We start from the raw sequence: 26,238 nt of genomic DNA on the forward strand, positions 1-26,238 counted from the left end.
TTATAAATGGCAATAGACGAATTTAATTTTTTTCAATAAACATTGAATCACAAAAAGTACTTGCTCCGCCGGGACTCGAACCCGGATCTCAATAAATATATTAATTTAACAAAGCCTTTGAAGAATTTTTTTTTCTTTTACTGTAAACCCTAAAACCCAAAACTAACTGTTCTATAACGTTTTCATTTGTTATGGTCCTAGTAATTTTACCGCAAATTGTTAAACTTAAAACAATATTAAATGCGCTCATAAGAAATTTAGACAACAGGTTATCCCATTCCATAAACGTTTTGCTATCGGCACTGGAGACATTATCCGATGATTTCCCATTAACACAGGGTAAAAATGGTTGATATAAATATATCGTAGTGGACAAACCAATTTTGGACAGAATGTTCACGCGAACAATTCCGTATCACCCGAGCCCAGTTGAATTCATTGAAGTCTTTCCGTGCACATTACGTCTCTGATTCGTAGTTCGTGGTCATCCGCAGAATTCAGAAACTACATTTAGTTTGTAGAGAAAAAGTGTAGTAAGTTGTGACAAAACATGATTACTAACTAGATTAGTCTGGAATGTATACGTCACTGCAAACATTTTACAAAGGATAGTTATAATGCTCTTCAACAAGCTCACGTCCTCTACACACGGCTGCAACAAGTATTGCATTGTTAAAGTGGTGTTGTAGGTCAGCCTTTTTTGTCTCTACTTCTCTCTTCCACTGGCTGAAAACGTGTCCATATAATATGAGTCATATAACACGTATAGCTTATAGTTATATTGGCATATATTATCTGATCGGAGTTCTTAATAATTAGGTTTGATACAATAAGAGTTTTATAATCAGCATAAGCAAAACTCGTAATTTATTGTTCTTAATTAATATAAAAACACTGTTCTATGTATAGAAGGTTAAACTTTATATCACTTCGTTTCTGTCGTAGTTAAAGTTGTATGAAATGAAGATCCACCTTGGTGGAACTCAAACTCAAACAGTCTAGACGAGAGTGGAGTATGAAAGCAGACTGCAGACTGATCGTCTAACATACAGAACAGTGCCTAGAATCTGAGATCTATCCTGATTGGAATAAACGGAAGTGGGGTTTTTCAGTCGATTTTAAGTGGGAGGATTTCATCATTTATCCTTCGAAACAAGGGCTAAATGCAAATTCAAAACTAATTTGAAATTTACGTAATGTGTTACAAATGACATGCAACGGGAATAATTAAAATGGTTTGAACTGTAGTGCAATGCAACATCATATAGACACGTGGTCTCCTATATCTCATAGTAAGCATCATCTTCTCTATCTGTGCAACAGAACTTTCCAGTAAAGGAACCTAATTAATGTTATTAGAATCTATAATGGCATTTCGGAAATGTGCTATCATTATATGCAACAAAAGCTGAATCAGGCCCACACACAAGGTCCCTCCAGTGGCGTAGATAAGAAGGGTGTCCTGGGAGGCCGGACCTCTCCCCCAAACGCTAGAAAAATTATATTATTAAAAAAATGTAATTTGTTTTAAAATATTTTCATAAAATAACCCGCAGTTGATTATACATTTTATATCCCTTAGTTGTTTACTATGTTTTGTTTTTAAAAAATTTACTACAAAATCAAGTGTAAAATTCGACTATCCAAGTTTGCAAGACGACATTTCATAGCTGCTGCCGGTGAGATCTGTGTGGGAAGTTGTTATACCGGGGCACCACCGCCCCGGTGGTGGGGCCTGTGTGGAGGGGCCTACCCCTGACCAGCCACTGCACCATTTCACCATCCATTTTACAATTATTGGATTTATTAACGGTTTTAATAACATTTATATTAACTTTAAAATCCGTATCTACTCTCGTGTGACTAATATATTTAATGAAAAAAAAAGAGGTGCCCTCTGACCGGCCCTCCGGCAGCCAATCAAAATTGTTACATATCTACGCTCACATAGTAAATTTGCTATAATTGTAGACTCTGTAATCATCCTAATTTAATTTTAGACTCTGATGTATGTTATAACTTTGGTATTTTTTATTTTAATATTAAAATTTAAAGTGAATCTAACTAACACTTTCGGAACTTACTTATTTTGTAATTTAATATGACTATATTGCTGTAAAAACAAACCAATATCCCTGCTAGATATCTCCTATTGTTAAACATAATTAATTACAATTGGGTCACTTGATAAAGTACCAAATTTAATTATTAATTGCAATTGAAAGTGAGTTGTTATGTATTTGGTGAAAACAATTACTAAATTTAGTCTGTGTCTACATCCAACTATGAGTCAAACATTTCTATCGGATATGTCCCAGAACTCCCTCCCCCACCCCACATTACTTACTGTATTTATTCTAGTTTAATGGGTTTCTAATAAAATGAATTAATTGTTGTTAAAGAATGTAAATATTTAAGTTACAATAATATACTTGATTAGCCACTACGAAGTTATACCCTGTAAAGTATATTATACATATAAGCTTCTTTCTATCCTCCATTTCCTCTTGCCATTTAAGATACCTTTTTCATTAAAACCTTTAAGCTTTCATATAATCAACTTTAAAACTGACTTTCATTGTAACAATGCTTGTTTTAAGAATTTTAGCCATGCACTAACAAACACCAAAAATATAAAAATTTAAATCAAACTGTCATGAATTGTTTTGTATGTATGGGACTTCATTCTGTGATTAGGCTACAGTATTTATTTTTTTAATAATCGTTCAAAATTTTAGGTTATTTAAGTTTCTCTTTTAAACTTACTCCTACAGAAAATCCTCCAAACAGATACTCTTTTATAATATGGTGTATCGAAGAATCTGGGCTGAACACTGTGGATATTATACAGCTAATTAAAAATAATTCAATATTTAAAAACTCAGACCAATACAAGATCAATATGTAATTCCTGCTTTAACCCATATTTGTTACTACTTGGCAGTGAATTATAACAAATGTAATGATGCTATATCTATAATACTGTTGTATTTGCAATATAGATGCGCTAGAAACTGGTGATTATCCATATAATACCTAATAATAATAACTACACTTAAATAGTACTTTACAGTTGAGTAAATTAATTTTTATTTTTACTGCTTCCCAAGTTTATCAACCACTCTAAAACTTACTGGCAAAATAATTTTAACTCTTAATTGGTGGACTTGTCAAAATCCTCCAACATACACTTTAATGTAAAAATTAAGTACATACCTGAAAAGTATTTGATATGGTAATAATTTCATTCTCAAAGTAAATAATACTGAATGGTAAACATATAATAAAAACAATTCAATATTTGTACATAATACGATGACTCTGTATGTCATCAAAATTTAATTTTGAGTTTTTATACTCAAAGTTTGGGATTAAGATTGTACAAAACACTGAGGTTTTGGTTGTTTTACAACCTGTCCTCATTAGCTAGCCTACTCCACAGAAGCACTGAGTACTTTTTACAATTTTAGCTGCACTAAGAAACGTTCCACTAAAGAAACACTACATTCTAAAACTCAGTTTAAAATCATATGGCTTTATTTTTTACGTAGGTTATTATTTTAATTTATAGAGGAAATTGTTGTAATACTGCATGTTACCATGCAGTTTGTTTAAAATCTATTCTTTGCATGATTCCTATATATTAACACATATGACAGCTAATTATCCTTTATGTAAACAAAAAGTTACTAAATTTGTATAATCCTCAAATAGAGGCTTTTTATACTTTGATGTTGTCATTTTGAGCTGAGCAGAGATTATATGATGGCTTATTTAAAAGGAACTATTTGAATTTAACTTGCACCATAGGCTATAAATTTCATCCCAAATTACAATGAACTACTTCTATCAGCCTACTGCAATGTAAATCTAAATATAACAAATTTAATAAACAGAAATCTGAGTTTATTTTGTATTGAATTAACACTCTTTAGAAACTAATTTAACTATGTGAACATTATAAGAACTATTGCATATTAGCCTACCACTAAAATTTTAATTAGGCACCTACTTTTTATTCAAATAAAAACAAAACCGATAGATAGTTTACACTGATAAATAAATTACATGATAAATCTCTACTTACTGTTAAAAAATAGAAGTTTTCTTGTTGATCCTAGTCTCTTGATCGGCGACTTGGTCGAGATGCTGATGTTTTCGTCTTCATCCATGGTTTAAACTCAAATACACTAAAGCAACACAACACCAACACAACCAGTTGACTAGAACTAGCACTTTGTATCAACTTAAAAACTCTGGCTTCACTCCCAATAGTTTGAAAAGAATATAAATGAAATATGGAAGAAAAATTAAATCACATACCCTAAAATTTTATTGGCCTATTTAAGTTTTACAACTAAAAGAACACATGTCGCGAAAAAACGACGTTGAACTAACAGCCGCTCGAAAACCAGTAGAAGCCGACAAACGTCCAAACTGAGCGAGACGCGACTGAACTGAAGTGAAGAGAAACAAACGGAGTGGAAGGTGAATCAGGCGGTCGTTGTAGTAAACAAAGTTGCCAGACTGGGCACAGAGCGCTTTCTGTCGTGTTCTATCAGAACTATCGCACTAAAACGCGACGCGAGCATCATCTGTTGCTACCTCAGAGAAATTCACAGAACAGCTGGTCTACAAAATTTCAATATTTCATTAATAATTAACGTCATCATTACGAGAGTCACTCCCTGATTCAAATAAACGGTGACGTCGATTAATTCTTTACTTAGTATAAACTCAGTTTTTCCATTGCAGTGTTAGGGGTTCTATCTTTAGTGAAATTGAAATAAAATAATAAAATTTAGAAGTTACAAATTAACTGATTATGATTAGCAAAGAATATAAAATATATAAATTAAAACATCATGTTACCCAATAATTTTGTTTTCCTTCTCCTTAACCCAATTTTCAATCAATCAACATTTTCAGACTTTCTTGAAAATTAATATATTTAATTGTGTAATTTTAAATTCTTGCATGGGTTTCAAAAGATATTGTTTTGTTTAGACAGCAGGCATTTAACAAATAGAATGGAAATGAACCTTGATTAATGTAGCTTAACTACAGTCTACATTAAATGTTCATAGTAGTTACACATTAACAATTAATAAATTGTAAAGTGGATTACATCAAGAAAAAATGCCATTCTAAAATAGAAACATTTTTAGTTTTATGAATTAGTTATGTTAATATACTCATAATTTATGTCTGGGATCTGTTTGCTCTTAGTTATGAATTAAATAGTCTCAAGGACGTAGCCAGTGAGGAGGTCCAAAGACGCCCTCCAAATTTTCAATATTTCAATTACTATTTTAGTAAACGATTTAAAGTTATTTAAATATTATTTTAATAACTTAGAATAATTACTGAAATGTACTTCTGAAAGATTGTAATCAACAAAGAAATGGGTCAAGAACCTTTTTAAGGAACAAAATGGGTGCTTACTCTCTGACCACTACAGGAAAATATCAGTTGTCTGGACCCCTCAAAATACTATTCAAATTTTAAAACTAAAATTGAGTTAAAATTATTGGTAAAGAACTTTATTTATCAAAACATTAAAAAGTGAAAGATTGAAAAGCGTTGAGCTTGCGCCTGATTAGAGTTTGAAGTTGGGACTCCTTAAAACTTTTAGTGAAAGCATTGTGTTGTGACCGATCAGTCTCCAATCTGTACCACATCTGGAATAGTTCATTGTAAAAATAAATGAGAAAAACAAAAACTCATATAATGCATTACAAATAAATTTATGATTTTCAACTATGTAAATAAATTAAAATTTACAAAAAAATTAGAATAAGTTTTTAGAAATTGCAATTTGTTTGTTCAACATGGATGGGTTCTGACTACAGATTATGATTATGAAATAATGAAAACAGATTCATATTAAAAATTAATCTTTTAGACTGTATTGCAGAACAATCATAACACAATTTTATAAGTTTGTTGATTTTAATCCTTAAATCACAAATTATGAATGAAACATTTTTAGACTGTCCGAATTTGTAATAAAAAATGTGCGTATCCTCATAGTACAAACTTACCAACTAAGTAACTATATAAACATTATAAAAAACAATTAAAAGTATTTACACATTTTGAAAACTGGCTGAATCTGAAAAAATATTCTTACTGGGATTACTTGGGAAAAGTAATCATGAACTATTTTCTCCACATTGTGCTCCTGTACTAGATTATTTTATATTTAAGTTTTTGATGATGTTAACATGTATGATGAAGTGTAATGATAATAGAAATTCTGTTACGATAAATATTATTAACTTATAAACATTTAACTTAATATGGAACTTGGTTATTCAGTTCAGGCTGTTACTGGATTTCAAATTTAAGATGGTACAGTAACTTAATTAGATTCTTGAAAAGCTAAACATTCCTCTGAGTATGATTGCTAGCCTTTAACTTATTTTGGTACAAACAAGTGTTCTTTGACTTGGCATAAAGCCAGTAAACAGGTGTTATAGGTTACAATGCAGTTGACAAATAAAAACATAAATCATTTTATGTAATTGTCTATACAATGCTAGGTTCATCACTTTTTACTCTTTTTATTCATGGAATTTTATTTTGAAATCTTGTTATGGGACATTCTTAAAATGCGAGAAAATGGAATGAAAAGAACAAGGTGTATCATTTGAGGTGTAGAAGACTGAGCAGGAATTGAACCTTAAGGCTGTAGTGAAATGACCTTTAGGTTTTCTCCATAAAATAAATTTTAAACATCAAGCACTGTTATGCCCTCTTTTTTCATCTTAGCGTTATGGGAAATATCTAATTTAAAAGATATACTTAATACCCATTTGAATGCTTTTTAGTTTTTTTGTAAAGTATAAGTTTTTAGTATTTCAACAATAAAATATCAATCAAAAATATGAGAAAATATAGCTGTCAATAAAGGTGGTTCATAGCTATAATAAATTCTGGTTATTGTCCTTGCACCTTTGAAGTTCTAACAACTACTTCTCTTACATAAAATACAATTAACTTAGTAATATTGTACACTATTAGTGCAGTGCCTGGAGCATTTGAAACATTAAAACCTCGGATTACGATTACAGTGAATGATATTATATGGTTAATGTGGGATTTCGTTTTTAAGCTATAAATATACATTTTTTATCAAATTTTTTGTGCATTTGATTTTTTAATTTTTAAACAGATAATAATGAAAATATAGTTCTTGACCATATAGTTTTGTTTTAAATAACATTTTTCTTATTTATATGTGGAGTTATACCTAAATGGATATAGAGGAACTAAAGATAATTATAACTATAACTAAGGGACAGGGGCAATAAGGGATCTTGGACAGTTAGTAAAACATGGAGAAAAGAGTGGAGCAGCAGCTGCAATGAACAATGAAATTTCTCGGCTAGTTTAATTTTAAATAACACGAGCTCTGTAAATATATATATTTAATCAAAATAATCAAATAAAGGTAAATGATAATATAAAATTATTAATAAATTATTTGTTTATATAAAATTTTACATCTTTGAAAAAATCAAATACATTTTTTGGCTTTATTTATTTTTATAATAGATGAAGTATTGGAGCACCTATTTTCGTTACATTATAAACAGGCTACACTACAGTAAAAGTCACTTATTCGGCATCCACATGCAATTCCACAAACCTTTTTACAATAACATTTGCAAGAAATTATCTGGGTCAGGTAATTAATTCATTGTTATTGGGATGTACGTGTTATTGAAATACTTTTATCTCCAATGTTCATTAACTACGTCACTTCCTAACCATATATGAATTTTCAGGTATACTCTTTTTAAGTGTTCAAATGCTGCATCAGAGGTAGGAGACATTGATGACAAAAGAACATTTGTATTTTTAGCAGTTGCTTTGATGAAAGAATTAAATCTGAGCCTATCCAAATCTTTAGTTTTTGTTGAAGCTCTTCACTGATATTTTTAAATACTTCTGCTGAGTTGTGTAAATCATTTAGTTTTTTCAAAATATCTGGCAAACTTAAGTTTTAAAAACGCAGAAGTAGTATAACAATCTCCAGTAATTCAGAAAGCAATAGACATAATATGATACCTATTAGAAAAAGAGTTGTTTTGTTTGAAGAAGTCCACCAATATTTTTATGTCGGTATTATCCTTTTCTGTTCTAGCATTTGTCAAATCAGTGTGTCGACTTTTATTGAAAGATGTATAACATAATTTTCTTTGTTTTTAATAATATCTGGCTATAGATAACTCTCCAGATTCATTTATATACTATACTTTCAGTGGCATCACATTTAGAAGGACCTCCCTTGATACAAATTCCTTTCATCAAGAGTTGCTCAATAGTCTGATCACTTGCAATGCTAGAAAAAAATTAATATCCGAACGTCTAGATGTGAAGTATCCTTCCGTAAAAGTTTGAACTCCGTAGGGTCCATTTTATACTATAGTTCTTTCATGTCTTGCAGATAAATTAAGCTTCTTACCTACAAATGAAATAGTTTTTTCCCAGCTGAAGTTAGGTAAATTCAAGCTACTTCGGAGCTTTTATTTGGGGTGAAAATAAATAAAATTCACATACCTCTTTTTATATTCAATGTATTTCTTATCAACATATCTCTACCAGTAACAAAGTTTTACAAGTAAGTTTTTTAAATCTATTTCATAAATAAATTCTGTTTGTGAGTTACCAATCCATCCTGTCATCTGCTTGAAGCAGCTCTTAAGGAGGTTACTTCTCTACTATTTTTTATTATTTCACCATAACTTGAATTTGTTTCACAAGATTAATCCAGGTGTTTACATATAACACAGCTATGCTCATCGGTCATGATGCTGGTCGTTAGTTTATCCATTGTCAAAAAAACTAATAGTTAAAATTATTTATTTATTTATTGTATTTTATCTATAATTATTATATTTTTTTAACTTAACTTGGTTTTTAATAATCGACCTATCTGTTATTTCATTAATAATCCAATAATAAATTTTAGTTTTGAATCAAATTAAAAACTACAGTACAAAAATAAAGCAATACAAGATTTTTGATATATTTTAATAGAAAAATCGTTTTGAAAACAGTTTTGCTATAAATATATAAGAATTGTTACACAAGTATATAAGCAACAGAGTCCGTATCATTTATTTTAATTAATTAATTAAATTAAATTAGACGAAATACTGCGCTACTTTGCACCTGCTATTTTGCTCTCCCTTCCTCGTTTTGCTACATTTTCAAGGGCCCTATGGCCCTTCATATACAGTAGGGTCCTTAATAGATGTTTCTCTATATCTATTCAAGTTAAATTTACCATATACATTTTGAAAAATACTATTTAAAGCAAACCTATACAGTAAAAAATTAATTGTAATTTATAGTTTAAAACAGAAAATACCACATCGATCATATAAATTCATTCACTGTAATAGTAATCCACGGTCAAAACCACAGGCGCTCTACTATATAATATTATATATTTTCCTTCAGTTGACTTACCTCAATTAAAACTGGTGGAGGTTTCATAGGAGTGATCTCAATTGTAAAGTGAATATCAGCTGTTACTTGAGCTATGGGATAAGATGGAGTGGGGACACTCCATTTAAGCTGAAACATACATGTTGAGCATTTAAGTTTCATATCTAAAAATAACCAAAACTTCATCCTTTAGAGTAAATTTGTAGGTATTTAGAAGAATGTGCAACAGAGTAAGTGAATGATAGTCTCATTGAAATTTTAATTTTAAGATAGATAATGGTTTGAAGTAGGGCATTGAGTGATCATCACGTCTACGACTGAAAATGAATCTAATGCGAAAGTTGTGAACTTGCTGAAGTTTTAAAGAAAACTCCATAGTCATGTCATTAATGACTATGTCACAGTAGTTGAAGTGAGGCAGTGCAAGTCTTTATCAGCATTATTTTAACATCCAGGAGCAGATATGAATCCAGCTGCTTGAGGCTGTGAACATGGGGAAAGATCCTATTGTACATCACACACCAAAGACATCTGTTTGGTCCATCGTGATTGTCAATTTATTATGATCCAAGATTTTTAGTTTCTTACAGTTCTTGATAATTCAGTTTTAATTTGAGGGCCATATTAAAATTAATTTTTCAATCCAACTCTTGGTTTTTGATAAATATATATTTTTTAAATACGTTCAAGGATTTTAATGAAATTAGTTGTTGTTTTATACATTTTAAAATTACCACCTCTTCCCAAAATGGGGTGTGAAATATAACTGATATTTCATATATACATACCTATTTAATGTTGTTCAGTAGAAATTAAAAATTATTTCCAAACCATTCATGTAAAATTGTGACATTTTAACTGTACCATTTGTTTTCCATATATAGAGGATAAAATTACTTTAAAAATTTAATTAATTTAAAAACTAAAACTCCAATAACATTTTTATTTCTGCGAGGCCCTATGTTTCCAATGAAAAATCATCAGATCCATAACTGAATTCAAAGTGGTTACAATAATTATAATTATACAATAAAACATTACTTAACGAATTCTAATAAGACGAAAGCTTCTACAATTACTTTAAAACGTGCAGTAATTAAACATTTTCGATTTTGTTTGTTAAGTCATACCAGATTATCTTAGTTCTTGCTATAAATACTGTTCTGACACAATTTTTTTTTTCTATCAAGATCATTTTATGTGTTAACAAGATATTGTATTCATCATTCTTCCCTTTATTTTAGTGTAACAATTAACCTCATCAGTACCAAATCACTCTCTTTATTTTCTACAGCTATAATAATTTGTTTACTAACAAATATTTACATTGGTTTTTTATTGTGACCTACACCAATCAAAATCACTGGAGCTTACACTTTATCAACACATTTTTTATATATGAGAATCAAAGAAATAATGTATCTAGTTAACATTTTCACTCTCAAAATATCCAGAAACTATAAAACATTGTATGTGTTTAGATTAAATATATACTCTTAAGGTTGTATTCTATCTTCAATTTCAAAAAGTAAATTTAAATGTCTTTGTGGTTAAGGCATGCTTTTTACGATCATCATCACTAAGTGTGTGACAGATTACAGAATAAGAATAATTATTCTGCATAGTATTTATAAGCAAAAACATAATTATAGGTAGAATACCCCAAAAGTTTGCTTGAGCTAATTATGTATTTAAATATGATGAAACCTTTTATATTATAATTTATATAAATAAGACGAAAATGTACTGTTCGTTCTATGAATACTCTTCTCCACACACAGCATGTTTTCTCAGTGGAGATTGTTCTTTAGAATAAGAATAAGGTTTAAATCTTAAAATACACAAATTTTTATAATCTCTGTGATTATAATTCTTAATAAATAACCTTAGAAAAAGGACCACACTCATACAAAAATTGCTTCAAGAATAGAATAAGATAGTAACAATTGCAATTAAAATGGAATCACTCATACAAACCGTATAGAAATGTGAATATGATTCTGTAACCAATATACCAGTATAGTTTATCTTGAAATACCAATTAGGATTGAATGACCACTTGTTAATACACCTTACAATGAGCTCTAAACCATCCGCGATAGAAAACTCTTCTGGATATTTGTACCTTTGGAATCTTTCAATGCCAATCATTCTGTAATTATCAACTCTTTTATTAGATTCATTTAGAATGTCATCAATGAAGCCTGAGGCCATCTCAAATATGGATGGGTGTTTTACTTCAGTTGACTTGGTCTTTGGTAACAATTTCTTCAGTGAAAACAAACTTAATCTCTTTTGCTGTTAAAGAGGCTTTTCTCTCCAACTGCTTAAATGATTCAACTAGAATGTTTTCCACTAATTCATTAGCAAACTTTAAAACAGATTGGCTCTCCTCTGGTTCTAAATTTGAAGCAGAAAATAAACTTTCAAACATAATCTCTTCTTTACTCGCTTTTTCATGTTTTTGTTCCTGTTTCAGTTTGCTCTGATTTACAACAGATCCTTTTATCAAACTTTTTGGAGTTTCTATTTGGGTAGGAATAATATACTTGAATTTACTTTCAGATTTTGGCTCCATTACTATCTGCTTAACTTTTGTTTATTGCTTTTCAAGTAATACGAGTAATATCATATGAGGTTATGTAGGTAATTTTAAATAAGATAAAAGTAAATGTTGAATAAAAAGAGATACCAGCTGTAGTTGTTATTTTAAGTCTTTAATATTTCTTATTCAGATAAAAATAAAAACATTTTAAAGGAATATTAATAATGAATTTTTTTCATACTACTGTACAATAATAGTCTATAATACATACTGATAAATATCAAATATTTACAACAAAATATAAAAAAATTGATTACTTCTGCAAACGAGTTTTAGCGTTGGTTCAATTTTTATTTCCAATTACAATAAAACTTTTGAGTTGAAGTTGTGGAAGTACACTAGTCTCTGGCTGCAATAAGTCAGTACTGTAAAATATGCAGATACGAATATGCAAATAAGCATGGTGACGCCCTAGAGACAATGTCTAGTAAATGATATCTACTTATGTAACTCAAAGTCTCCTTTTACAAACCCTTCAAGCTAGTGACCTCTATGAGAGGCTAGGTTTGATAGAAATAAACCCCTTCCACAAATGGAGTTTGAATGGTGTATTGATAGTTCTAACATAAAAATTTGCACGCTGTTGGAGTTGCTTTGAACAGGACATTTAGATTGCTGATGGTTCCAATAGGTTTTTTTTCAGTTTGCCAAGTAGAGATAACTGCAATTGTGGACTAAGTGAGACTCTTCATCTGGAGTGCAGAGGCAAAGCAATGAATATTTTTACCGATAGTCAGATAGCTTTTATAGTCTGGACTAATATTAATTAACTTCAAATTTGCATGGAATTATTATTGGGTAATTTATTCTCTTGGTAGGATCAGAAACACTACTATTTATTGAATTTATGCCAAAAGAGGATTGTGTGAAATGACAAGACTGCTATTGGCAATCTAGGGATAAGCGTCAATCATGACAGGATCCCAATAATTGTTCTATGGAATTTTCAATAGGCGTGGCTTTGAGCTATTTTAAATTGGGTTCACATCAAACACAAGACATAAATTTTTTTTAGGCTTAAGGATGAGTAAGCTTGCTATCCATACATCCATACCTATACTCAGACCGATTTTTTCGGATGATTTTACCGGGGTTTGGGCTTTTAGGGGGCTCCGCCATGTATTTGAAGTGACTGTATCGTCGAATGAGGAAACTGACTGTTACTTTTAAAATATTAATGTTACTTTTGATTTAAAAATCTCGATCGTGTTTATTTATGTCGTGCATAGTAGCGGAAAAGCCAATAATAGCTCAAGCGATTAATAACAAATACTTGCGTCCAGTCCGACTTGATGAATCATAACTGGAATGTCGATTCAAGACGAACTATATTCAATTGAGAATAAAACTAAAATTAAAAAGCACGTCACTTAAAGATTTTTTTTACTATCATAAATATCTAAAAAAAAACATTTAAATTGGAGAACTAATATGCTAATATAATATGCTAATACATGTTAGAATTAACTAAATTAATTTTTTTTAAATGCTTAAAATGGTCCGATTAATACGATTTTCCATATAACTTTGTAGCAACATATATTAAATCTTACTATCAGTAAAAAAAATATAAAATGTTGTCAATGGGATATCATTGTGGGAGGAGGGTGAAGTGATGTGACGGGGCGCAGTGGCGGGTCATGACGATGCCCGCAATGAAGTATTTTTTCCGGGGCCCGCACAAGCTGAGTACGGCACTGCATACATCTTCCAATAAGAAATCATTAGACTCTATGAGTAGATGTACATTATCTTTTCGAATATTTTGCCTGCCCCCTAATCTCATGGAATTATGAATACCTGATTTACAGAGTGGTTATATGTTATTAGAGTTATCCCATTATGTAGAATTCGTAATTGGCAAGATGAAACAGCATAACACTTGAATTTTTTACTGTCCTGAGTTACTGTTTTTTACTGTTAATCCTACCACCATGTCTGTTTTTTGTCATCTTTGACGTTTTAGATTACGTTGGTACATTTTCTCAGGGCAGCCTGATTTGAGAATACATTACTTTTGATAGAATGAGAGTTCGTTCTCAGGCAATTTTCAACATACTCCATGGTTTCTTTCTTCAGGACATGCTTTCACAGTCTTCAACATAAACTGTCTCAAACATATTAAGCTGTGGCTATTGATAACAAATTGTATTTAGAAAAAAAACGTCAATTATAAGGAAAAGGAATTTCCAAAGTACCTGTTGAAAGTTTGTAATATATATTTTTAGTATGTATACCCAAACTGTTATTCTTTAGTGTTTAAAGCGAACAAATATCGAAAAAATCTATTAAGGAAATCAAGACTCAAAACATCTTAAAACTGGAGATTGTACTATAACGTTTTTAATTTGAATTTATTATGTTTCCACACTATCTATTTACTTATTTTAACATCTTACATTGAGCTATACTTAATCGATTACATACCTGTCAAATTGTTACTATCGTTTGTTGATAATATTATATTAATCAGCAAGTTAAGATGTATCTGTAAGTTTTCTAAATAAGCTTTTTGTTTTTTGAAGTACTTATATTAAACCATTAAAAGTACCTAATTAATTTGTCTAACTTAGAATAAAAAGTGCATATTTATTAGTTGTGCTTGTAATTCCTAATTATGAAAAACAAATTTATTCTTTAAATCACGATCAAGTGCTCAATTTTCTGCCGAGCACGTGGTTCCCTAATCTAAAGCAGCAGACGTACCTTCAACTATGACATTTTCTATGCTTTCTTAAAACTGGATTAGGCTATGCTAAAGGTCAGAAAAAATTCCTGCATAAAGTTTGATGGACCATTATGGTACATGCCAGCACTGTTTTCCGTTTCATTTGTATCGCTGATGTATAGTTTATATTACTAAAAGAGTTGTGGTGTTTTGTTGAAAGTTGACTATTTTGTTTCATTATTTTAATTTTATTTATATATAATATAAACATTCAAGTTGTTGACTTTTATATAATGTACTTGTATATAGGTAAGGGACCTGTTAAGGAATTTCTAATTTTTTTTGATAAACAGAAATCGATGTGTTGAAAAGTGAATATTCTAAATACGTTTGGGTAATATTCAGAAAGTTCAAGGGTAGTAACAGCTTCTTCTTAACGGTGGTGGCAACACTGAAGTGTTTGTCCATTTTCTGTTTGAAACGTTTGAATAATATGAACTTCTTCGTAATAGCCCATCCATAGCCTACTGGATTGGATTATTCGTTTTCGATGTTTGTTTGGGTTAGGGTTAGGTTTGCGCACTAGCAGTGCGTTTTGATTAGGAAAATGGCGCGATGGTGGTGTAATTATAAGATAGTATCGTATTTTATTGTAATCTTTTGTATTTCATCGATCACACTCCAGCTAAACTAAATGTACCTCGAGTGTTACTTCCTCTTTTTCAACGATTCTCAACCAACTTCACATTGGAAGTATCTGAAAATGGTTGTTATAAATGGTGGGTACTAGGTTATGTATAAACGTGCCGGTTGTCTACATTAGAAATTCAAATTTAAGTTGGTGGAAAATTATGTAAATACTTACCTTCTACTGGAATTGTACCTTTAAAAACAGCTTATCGTATGGAAAATTAATAAAAATATTTTAACTGTAAATGTATTGTATATGTTTAGATAATTTGTTATGTGATTTACGTCCTAAATTTAGGCTAATCATTCAACATTGTAGAATGGAATAAATAAAAGTAAATAAATACTGCCCACAATGACCTGTTTAACTATGTAGGTGGTGTTGAAATACAGTATATAAATATACAAATCTGCTAAGATCAGTAAACAGAAGAGTAAAATAACAAGCAACATCTATAACCTTAGGCAAACTTAAAAGATGTCACACGTCTCATACAAAGCTTAAAAAACGTCAAATAAATTGGGTAGAGTACAATAAGCGGACCCGGTTTTTATAGTGATATTAATGGAACATATTACTTAATCATAACTATCGATACAACCAACCGTTACTGATTTTTTAACAATAACTAACTTGTATCAACTTTAAACACTTTCATATAATGGACGTATTGCCTTTTATAGACAAAACACAGTTGAAAGCATGTGGAGGACCGTGAAATGAAGTTTAAAAAGTGGCATGTCAGCTGACCTGCTTTCAGATCATCTATGTTGGTATTTGTACAGAATAGTACGGTTTTCTAGAGAGGATGCTTTCAACAACTTCTTTTAATCAAAAGCTATTAATCATTGCTAGCAAGGAGAAAACGCAAGTAGGTACACATATATAGTATTTTCTATTGTAAATGTTTGTTATGTTATCATTTTGTTATTATTTATGAGTTTTCCTGGGTAGGGTACGATAAGCGGACTTCTTTTTATATCGAAGAATGTAATCATCGATACCTAATATTCGCATCTCAAATCCTAGACTGTCAATCGATATAAAAGTTCTTTAGTCCTCAATAACAATCATATGTTTTAAATTAAAATATGAATTTAATATTTACAATGATGAAACAAATATTATTATAATCAAAATTAGGAAAACTGAAGATGACCATATTTGCTCATCTCACAGTTACAGTTGTTTCTTTCCTGCAAATTTCACATAATGGGTTTTTCGGTATGAGTCCAACATGTTGAAGCCACGTAAAACATGATCTTATCATCTTTCAAAGCAATCTCGTGTAGTTTTCTAAAATTGACTGCCATTTTTAATAATCAAATGATACTTATGTAAAATTGAACTATTACCTTACGTGTATTATTTGAAAGTGTTTACAGCTGTTGATATAGATTATTTAAGTTAATTGTTCAAAATAATTAATCAGCATCGATTGATTATATCAATGGTTATGATTAATTAAGTAATATTGTTTGCCAAATTTCAAATGTGATTGTGATTATGACTATATACTCTACCCAATAAATTTGTTGATATTTGATAATGCCCTATTTCTTGAAAATAATGTTGCTGTAGGCCTAAAGTAAGCAATAGTAATAGGCCTATGTCAGTCCTTTGGGGCTGTCTTGAAGTGGATTCACACTGAACATGAGAGACGATGAAGACTGAATCTGGGTTTGAGGAAGATAGATTAATCCTGCTGTCACTTCCTCTTAGGAAGTGTCTGATCTTCTCTACATAGATAGATTGATTACTCTCTTCTCAGGTTGTGGGTTTAATTATGGGACTTGGTCACCTGAGCAAGCATCTTCAGAGTCGCATTCTTCAGGAGGATCCGCTCTGTAGATTGTGTGATGGGCAGGAGGAATCTGCTGAATACCTGTTCTTTGATTATCTTGCAATGTAGCACTATGGCATCTCTGGTAGGCTGGACAAGGGTGATGAATTTCCCTTACGAGGATTTGATCAGTTGTTTTCTGTGATTTGTAGTCTAGAACTGATTAAACTGTAAAGCTGATCTCTTGGTATACTCCCAGGATGTGCATAAGGCCTTTGAGGATTAAGTACATGACAATAGGTTGCTCATTTGGGGTAGAGTACGATAAGCGGACCCGGTTTTTTATATCGAAGAATGTAGTCATCGATATCTAATATTCGCATCTCAAATCCTAGACAATCAATCGATATAAAAGTATCTATAGTCCACAATAACAATCATATGTTTTAAATTAAAATATGAATTTAATATTTATAGTGATTAAACAAATTATTATAACAAAAATTAGGAAAACTGAAGAAGAACATATTTGCTCCTCTCACAGTTACACAGTTGTTTCTTTCCCACAAATTTCACATAATGGGGTTTTCGGCACGAGTCCAACATGTTGAAGCCACAAAAACAATATATTTTATTTATGTCTTATCATTTTCAAAGCAATGTCGTGTAGTTTTCTAAAATTGACTGCCATTTTGAATAATAAAAATTACTTATGTAAAATTGAAATATTACCTTCATGTATTATTTTAATGTGTTTACAGCTGTTGATATAGACTATTTAACCTAATAGTTAAAAATAATTAATCGGTATCGATTGATTATATCGATGGTTATGATTAAGTAATATCGTTTTCCTATTTCGATATAAAAAAACCGGGTCCGCTTATCGTACCCTACCCCTCATTTGAAGAAGAAGCGGCCATTACCAAAATCGAATCGATGAGTACCAATTTATCGATTAGAAATACCTAAACTACTGAATACAATAGCATTATAACATAATTATGGTTTTTTAGAATTAGCTATTGCCAGCACTTTTTAATCTATTATTGATTAACAATATTGTTCCAAATTAATTCAAACTAAGTAAACTATTTGTATGGTGTTTGAGTAATAGCCGCAATTACAGTGACGATGTACATGAGTTATTTGTGTCACTACCTTTTAGACATGTTTATCCTTCAAGATAATAAAAAGTAACACTGTAGTAAAAAGGAAAATTACTGATTACAGGAAAGTTACACTGATTATAAATAGGTCTAATACACATAACTATTATAAGATTAAGTTTTTAGATGTAAAACAACTGAACTATAATGTAGTTTAAAATATCCATAAGATTATTTGGTTTCGGTAGTTGATCATGAATATTGATGATTCTATTGAGGTGGGTGTTTATTATACTGCAGCAAAGAATGTTACCATTGTATGTAAATATTACTGTGAACATATTTTAACAATATTCTTTAACATTTTGATAAATTACCAAAAGAGAGAGGCAGAGTATAATAAGTGGATCTGGCTTTTTATATCGATTAGTATAATCATCGATGCATAACATTTGTATATCGAATGCAAGACTATGAATCAATATCAACATATTATGGTCATAATAACAATTATGTTTGAAATTAAAATAATTTGTTTAATGTACATAGTGACAGTCTCATAAATAATAAAGGAACTATAATAAAACAAACAATTTGTAGATGAAATAGGAAGCACTCATAAATAAGGACAAAATAATATGAACATAACCAACAATTAGAAAATAAAATAGGAAAGTTGTAGAATTATTTATACATTTATTTTTGAGTAGCAATGATTAACCACTTTTAAGAAGTGGTTGAAAGCATCTCTCCAGAAAACCATATCTCTCTTCTGTGCAAATAATCACAGAGATGATCTGCAAGCAGGTCGGTTGTTATGCCACTTTTTAAACTTTGTTTCAAGCCTCCATGAGCTTGCTACTGTCTGAGTAGTAGCACCAGTTGCTGGGTTTGTGAATATGGTTGTCCACATAATGGGGTTTTTTGCACCAACATCTTGAAACCAATAAAAACAAGTTAGATAATCTTTTAAAGCAATTTCATTAAGTTTTCTAAAGTTAATGTTATATTGAATAAACTTTTTCAAGTCACTTATAAAAAAGTAAAATACTGTTTTTAATATCGTAAAAAGTGTTTACACTTAATATAGATGATATAAGTTAGTTATTCGTCATATTGGCTGCAGTCAGATAGCTTTCATTTCTTCCTGTGCAGATATTCAGGTAGTCTGCTAAATAAAAATGTTATTTTATCAATATTAGTTAGCACCGTTTTTGTTTTTTTCCTTACATGCATCACATTTTACATATATAATAACTTTTTTCAGGACATCCTCTCGGCCTGACATCGTACAAGTTATACCAATTGAAGTTGATGACGTTCACCATTGTTCCATCAAAGCAGTTGTGTCTGCTATTACAAAAGAGCCAATAAGGAATACAGTGATTGTACTGGCCGAAGAGGTCAGAACAGGTTTTGTTCTGAGATGTGACGTGATAGTTTGATGTTATAACATCCTTAAATATGGTGACAACCACAAGAGAACTATTTATGGAAGAAGCTCCGGAAATGTTTTGAGGTCCGTGCTGACGATAACCAAGGTAAGATCATTTTGTTGTTGTTTTCCTGTGTCAAAACACAAACACATGCGTGTACATTATACACATTAACACATAGTTGAAGAATCTTGGGGTAGTTGGAAATAATTTTAAATTAGTTATAGTCTGTTAGTGATGTGGGCCAGGTAAATATAAATTGGGTGTTTACCCAATGGTTATTTAAATACTAAAAATGAGGTATTTTTTAGTTTATGAGCTTCATACAAAATCTTTTGCTGTTTTGCTTAAGTGTTAGACCAACAAGGATTGAAACTCAGTAGTTTAATTACTTAAATTAAAATTAGCAACAATATTTATCCTTTTAAATTAAAAAATGTAAAAAAAATACGTCTGGTGTACAACTTTTGGGTGTAACAACTTTTTGCACCAGTACTGTTTTTCTTAGGTCTTAAAGTGTGTTTTAATGGTGTTTTCCTCCATTAAGATAACATCTTAATAGAAAACAATTTTATTGTTTGTATACATACATAACCTACAAACCTAAACTCTCAAGAGCCTTTTCTGCATTCTGGAAGCACACCATGATGCCGACCATTCAGCACTTCTACAAACCGCCGAAAACAATCAGGTCCTTCTGGGAGAAATTCGCCACCCTGGTCCAAACTACCAAAGATTGCGTGCCGATTTCTTGCTATTACAGGACAGTCAAAGAGCAGGTGCTCAGCAGTTTCGACCTGCTTGTCACACATTCTAAGGACCGAATCTTTGAAGATGCTTCCTCAGATGACCATGTCACGTAATCAGATCCATAACTTGAGAAGACACCTATCTACTTAGTGAGAGAAGGTCACATGCCACCCTAGGGGAAAGCATCCGTTCAGCTTATTCTCACACCCGGATGCATTCTCCAACTTCTCTTATGTTCAGTGTGAATTCATTTCGAGACAGCCCCAAAGGATTCACACCTAGAAATGCCACAGAATGGTTGTGGTCCCATCATATTGAATGCTGAGCCCAAGTTGACCAGGGCACCACCTCTTTCACTCCCAGAGATCCCCTCATAACTAGGAACCCAACAAACAGTCACATTGTTGATTCTGGTAAGGGAAAAAATGAATTGATAGCAATCCCAGACGAGTTTGGAGTGCAGCACACAAGAGTCTGCCTTCATTGCTGCCTGGCCATCTGTGAAAATGCTAATTGTCTTTTTCCCATACGATTATAAAAATAAAAGCCTTGGCTTAAGTCCTCAAGACCCACCTATCACATGTCTGTATTGTATTAAAGTCCATTTCCCTCTGGCGATAACCCTTTCCAGATGGGATCTCCAGTTTCAGGACCCTATCAAGAACCTCCCATAATTCTAAGATTAATAGAGGAGCATAAAATGTCTCAAGTTTAACGTTGTTCCTTTAGAGTCAAATTCAAGGATTTTTTCATTATAGCCGGTTTCTTAAACCTATTGTAGACCTATGGCATGAATGCCCGGATTTCTCCAACTTTCATAATATATCAATGTTTGCAAATCATTGACTTGTAAAGATTATTTTATGAACTTTTGAGGTTAGATGGGTTAGACTTATTTGATTCTATTTCCTAATCATTCAATGTAAGTTTGAATTCCCCATTCTAATTTCTGTTAATTGTTAATGACCTACTAGTGTTAAAACAACTCATTTCTCAAGATTTAAACATTTACTCCTCCGATACGCGATTTAAAATTAAATTCTAAAATACTCAGGTATTTATGAACATTGAATATTAACCCTGACTCATCGGGGTGAGTCTTTTTGAAATCAAAGGTTTTATTTTCAGGTGACTCCAAAAAATAGGCTACATATTTACATAATTGTTATTACAAGTAGTATTAAAATATCATATGGTGTACAAAGATTTAGAAATAGTTTAACAGAAAATAAAATTGCAAAAGAGTTATTACCGGCTACAAGTAGTTTTATATTATATATTGCTTTAACTCTATGAGGATCATAATTTGTTAAATTTTTTTTTTTTTTTCAGTACAAAATTTCTTTGTTAAAGAATTTAGCTGTGGAAAAACAGTTTTTATTTAGTTTATAACTTTTAATAAACAAAATTAAAAAAAAAAAAAAAAAAAAAAAAAAAAAAAAACTAATAATAAACATACAATAATAGAGATAATAGGTACTGAAGCTAATGTACTGAAAAGCGTCCAATAATAGCTTTTTCACCACTGGAGAGGTAATGTATTCAAAAGCTTCCTCATTGTCAAGATCTAGAAGGCTTAAAAACAATGTGGCATACTCCTGAAGGAGCAAGGAGAAATTACAGGGATGAATGAGAGGGAGGAGCAGGTACCCTCTCTCTCTCTCTTATGGCCAAAGGAGGTGTGCATACTTTGCCCTTGTGCAGTCAGTAATGTACTGTGGCATTTTGACATATAGTGATATGTTCTCCGACTAAAGAAACCAACGATATCCAACTAACTTACTTTATCTTGAGTTCCATGTTATGTAAATTCAACAACTAATCTGTACTGCACCTTGTACAGAATAATAGACATTCATTTTTACTGAGTTGATACACAATTATAACACAAGGTTTGTGGTTTTACGTTTCTAGATCTTGTCATTATGATACTTAGATTGTTAATTAATTCTGTCTAGTTGTATCCTTTATAGAGGGTCTGTATAATAAGTAACCGGACTCCTCCGCCCCGCTCCGTCAAAGCACCTGCTAACCAGTATCTGGTGCTGTAGTGGTGGTGGGGGGTCTAGTGAAAGGGAACCGGGCTGCAGCAGTTGCCTCCAAGCGCTTGGAGAGTTAGTATCGAGCGAGAGCGGAGTGCATGTTCAGTTACCCCGTCGGAGTGAAAATGGAGAGTACGATCAAGCAACGTTTTAACATTAAATTTTGTGTCAAACTCAAGAAAACGGCCACGGAAACTCTTCAAATGATTCAAGAGGCTTACGGTGAGGATGCTCTGTCCAGAACTCAGGTGTTTCAGTGGTACAAAAATTTCCGGGAGGGCCGTGATGACGTCCATGACAAACAGCGCGTCAGTCCCTCCATCAACGAGTCACACAGACACAAATGTGCAAAAAGTGCGTGATGTGTTGAACAGTGATCGTCGTCTGAGCATTCGGGCTATCGCAGATGAGGTCGGAATTGATAAGATGACCGTTCAAAACATTATTAAGAACGATCTGGGCATGAGGAAGATCTGCGCGAAGCTGGTACCCAAATACCTGACTGATGAGCAAAAGAAGCGTCGTGTTGCTGTCGCTTCGGAAATCCTTGATCGACTGCAAACCGAACCAGAGTTTTTTCAACCACGTTAATTACAGGAGACAAGACGTGGGTTTTAGAATACGATCCTGAGACGAAGCGGCAGAGTTCGGAGTGGCACACACCGGCGTCACCACGACTGAAAAAAGCGCGCATGAGCAAATTGAAGGTGAAGTCGACTTCTTGCTTTCTTGCTTGCTTGAAGGTGAAGCTCATTGCTTTCTTTGACGTGAAAGGCATTGTTCACAAAGAGTTTTGTGCCACCCGGTCAAACTGTAAACGGCCAGTACTACAGAGAGGTGCTCCGTCGACTAACCGCCCGGGTTCACCGAGTCCGTTCGGAGATTGCCGATTCGTGGATTGTCCATCACGACAATGCACCGTCGCACACCTGCCTGCTCGTCACCGAACAGTTGGCAAAACAGTCGAGGGCAACGTTGCCACAGCCTCCTTACAGCCCGGATATGGCACCACCGGACTTCTTTCTGTTCCCCAAGATCAAGAGACACCTTAAGGGGACGCGGTTCGGGACTCTGGAAAACGTTCAACGTGCAACGACGAGGGCTCTAGACAACATCGAGGTTGCCGACTTCCAGGGAGCGTTCAGGGATTGGAAAATACGGTATCAGCGTGTTATCGACTCCAATGGGGACTACTTTGAAGATTTCTAAAGAAAAATTGTACATATTTTGCCAATAAAAAATTTCCTGAAGTCAGTCCGGTTACTTATTATACAGACCCCGTAAGATATCAGAATTATCGAAGAATCGTTATTTAGGAAGCTGTGGAGACATTGATATGCTCATTATAATATTTCAAAACTAAATACAAATTATGTAAAGTTCTTCAGACATTCAACACATACATGTACAGTGGAAATCCTATTATTTGGTGAACACTTTTTCTAGTTATAATAGTTGATGGTAATAGCATTTAAGGAGGTAACTTATTTTCTATTTTGGTGTTTTGATAGTAGCATCAAAAAGATATTTCTTCGGTGAATAGGTTTTTTATCAGATCAGATGACTTTTTATACATCAGTGTGATGTTGGAAAGAAGTAGGATCATAGCAACATATCAGTATGATGGGCCTATAATTTGTTTTGTGTCATTTTAGGAAACAAGTTCACAACGCTGGAAGGTGTTGAGTTTCAGTGGAGCATTGAAAACTTGGCGCAGTCTCAGTCTGCCAACCAGGTGCTCCGGTTCATCACATTCATTGACTCACCATATGAAACTCCAACAACTGTTGCCAAGTTTGATTCTCTTGGACTAAGAGGCCACAAAGTGTTGATTGAAGGAGTTAAAACTGGAGCTGCTAAAGTAAGTTGAGGCCAGATAATTTATGTAAAAACCATTGAGGTAGTCTGTTTCATAATGTACGTGTTCTGTTTTTCTCAAGGAATGGGGACTTGAATTCATCTTACCATAATATTTTATTGGAGGGAAAAGGGTAGTAGATCAAACTTTTTTTGTTAAAGGAAAGGCCGATTCTCTTTTAACCCGCAAACCGATGGAGTCCTGCTTCTGTACTTATCGAATTCTCAACAACGCCCATTGTCTTGAGCACTGTAGACCCTTCTTTATTTGCAGTAAAATACTAACTGTTATAAATCTATACATTTTTATCTTGTCTACTTTTTGCAAAAAATAATGTTAATAATTATGTCCTCAATGAGCATGTTCACTCTTATGCTACTAGGAATTCTCACCAAATTCATGTACCTTTTTGCTAGGTTAAGTAAAACTAAATTATCTTATGAAATTGTTAGCATAAGGTTATTTAATAGACTGCACATTTCTGCTCATTATAGTAGCTTCAATAGTTTTAGAAATATTTTATACGATTGCCTGTTGAACAATCCTTTTTACAAAATTGACGAGTTCTTTAAAAGTGATATATCTAGTCTAGTCTTCCAAAGTTAGTCTGTAGGTAGTTTTAACTGTATATGTTAATTGCTTTTATTTGTATGTATCTGTATGGACGTAGCCTATTGTACAAATATGTATTTAATGGCCAAATATATGACTTATGACTTATGACTTACTGGCACGTTTTTTCAGCCATTTGTAAGCTTTTCATAGAACTATTATTATACCTCTCCGAAATCGACACATATACAACGTATTATATTTATTTTAGAATATTTTACAGAATAATAATAAATTATTTTTATTGTTTATTTTTTTCAAAAAATATAGGTGTTAGATAGTGCTTCATAAACATAAAAAAAATTGTACAACTTTGCCCTATCCTATCATATATGTATGAATCAAGAATATTGCTATTGATCTTTTAAAAGAAATATGCATTATCAATAAATTAAAAGCTATAAATATGCTACTAAGTAATTTAGTAGCTAAGCATTACATTACTTAAAACGTTAACTAAACTAAACACAAATCAGTTAAAAAGAATGCTCCACTTAATTGGAATAAATAAATTATATTTAAAAATCAATACAGGTGTTGTCTTCTAGATATTCATTTATCAAGTCGTAAGGGTGATTAATTAACCAGTCAAGTGTTTTGTTAAAAATAATTGAAAAACATAGTATTTAGTTTTTTATGCCTATAAATATTCAAATGATTGAGGTTCTCCTCTTTTATGAATGTTGAAATTTTGTCTGACATGCAGCAGTGTATAAACAGCTGAATGTCACAAAATAGGGTCTTGGATTCTTCTACAATTTAAGTTGGGTTTCTTTGACCACTTCACTTCAAGCACACTATCTAGCTTTGCTGTTAGTTATTCTATGTGAGAGAAAGAGAGGAATACTCAGATAATGATTTCAGGTATCCGTTCAGTTACCTCATCCAGAATATAACAAGGTGCCCAAGATAGAAGTGGTGCTTACCGTGGTGGCCAACCTGCTCTTGGACCCGCCGGACACTCACATCCTGGCTGGTGACACTGTCAAGTTCCGGCTCTTACAGGTAACGACTAGTTGTAACAGTTTCGCTCTCGGAGCTTATACAAAATTATTTTGCTGTACAGCGTGTAATCAAAATGGGTGATTAAAATAATTAATTTTATTTACAAAATTTAGACCCAATTATAAACAGAAAAGAAAATGTAAAATTTATTACAGTGCATTTTTATTAGTTTGATAATAAAAGTCATGTCGGAGGAAATGGGCCAACATATGCACAC

At 32.0% G+C, this 26,238-nt stretch overlaps 1 protein-coding gene and 1 long non-coding RNA gene across 2 annotated transcripts; one reads left to right on the forward strand and one right to left on the reverse strand.

The window, feature by feature from the left end:
* Positions 1 to 5,527: 5,527 nt before the first annotated feature.
* LOC124373769 (A-kinase anchor protein 14-like) lies at positions 5,528 to 11,735 on the reverse strand. Its single transcript, XM_046832110.1, has 3 exons — positions 11,440 to 11,735; positions 9,484 to 9,591; positions 5,528 to 5,681 (listed from the first exon to the last, which is right to left on the reverse strand). Exons 1-3 carry the CDS (start codon positions 11,674 to 11,676, stop codon positions 5,559 to 5,561), a joined length of 468 nt encoding a protein of 155 aa, XP_046688066.1. The 5' UTR covers positions 11,677 to 11,735; the 3' UTR covers positions 5,528 to 5,558.
* An 8,034-nt stretch (positions 11,736 to 19,769) lies between these two features.
* On the forward strand, positions 19,770 to 26,015 carry LOC124373768. Its single transcript, XR_006923471.1, has 3 exons — positions 19,770 to 19,859; positions 24,202 to 24,407; positions 25,881 to 26,015. It is a non-coding gene; the product is annotated as an uncharacterized LOC124373768 (long non-coding RNA).
* Positions 26,016 to 26,238: the final 223 nt, after the last annotated feature.

Source organism: Homalodisca vitripennis, unplaced genomic scaffold (genome assembly GCF_021130785.1).
Source record: "Homalodisca vitripennis isolate AUS2020 unplaced genomic scaffold, UT_GWSS_2.1 ScUCBcl_6356;HRSCAF=13532, whole genome shotgun sequence".
Classification (NCBI taxonomy): Eukaryota; Metazoa; Arthropoda; class Insecta; order Hemiptera; family Cicadellidae; genus Homalodisca; species Homalodisca vitripennis.

Bases quoted from the DNA above. Each gene is read 5' to 3' on its own strand.
- LOC124373769 (XM_046832110.1), bottom strand. From the start codon at position 11,676: ATGGCCTCAGGCTTCATTGATGACATTCTAAATGAATCTAATAAAAGA. The intron at 9,592-11,439 runs GTTTGTATGAGT...TGTATGTTTCAG, and splicing joins CATATTCACATTTCTATACG to CTTAAATGGAGTGTCCCCAC. The intron at 5,682-9,483 runs GTAAGTCAACTG...GAACTATTCCAG, and splicing joins CTCCACCAGTTTTAATTGAG to ATGTGGTACAGATTGGAGAC.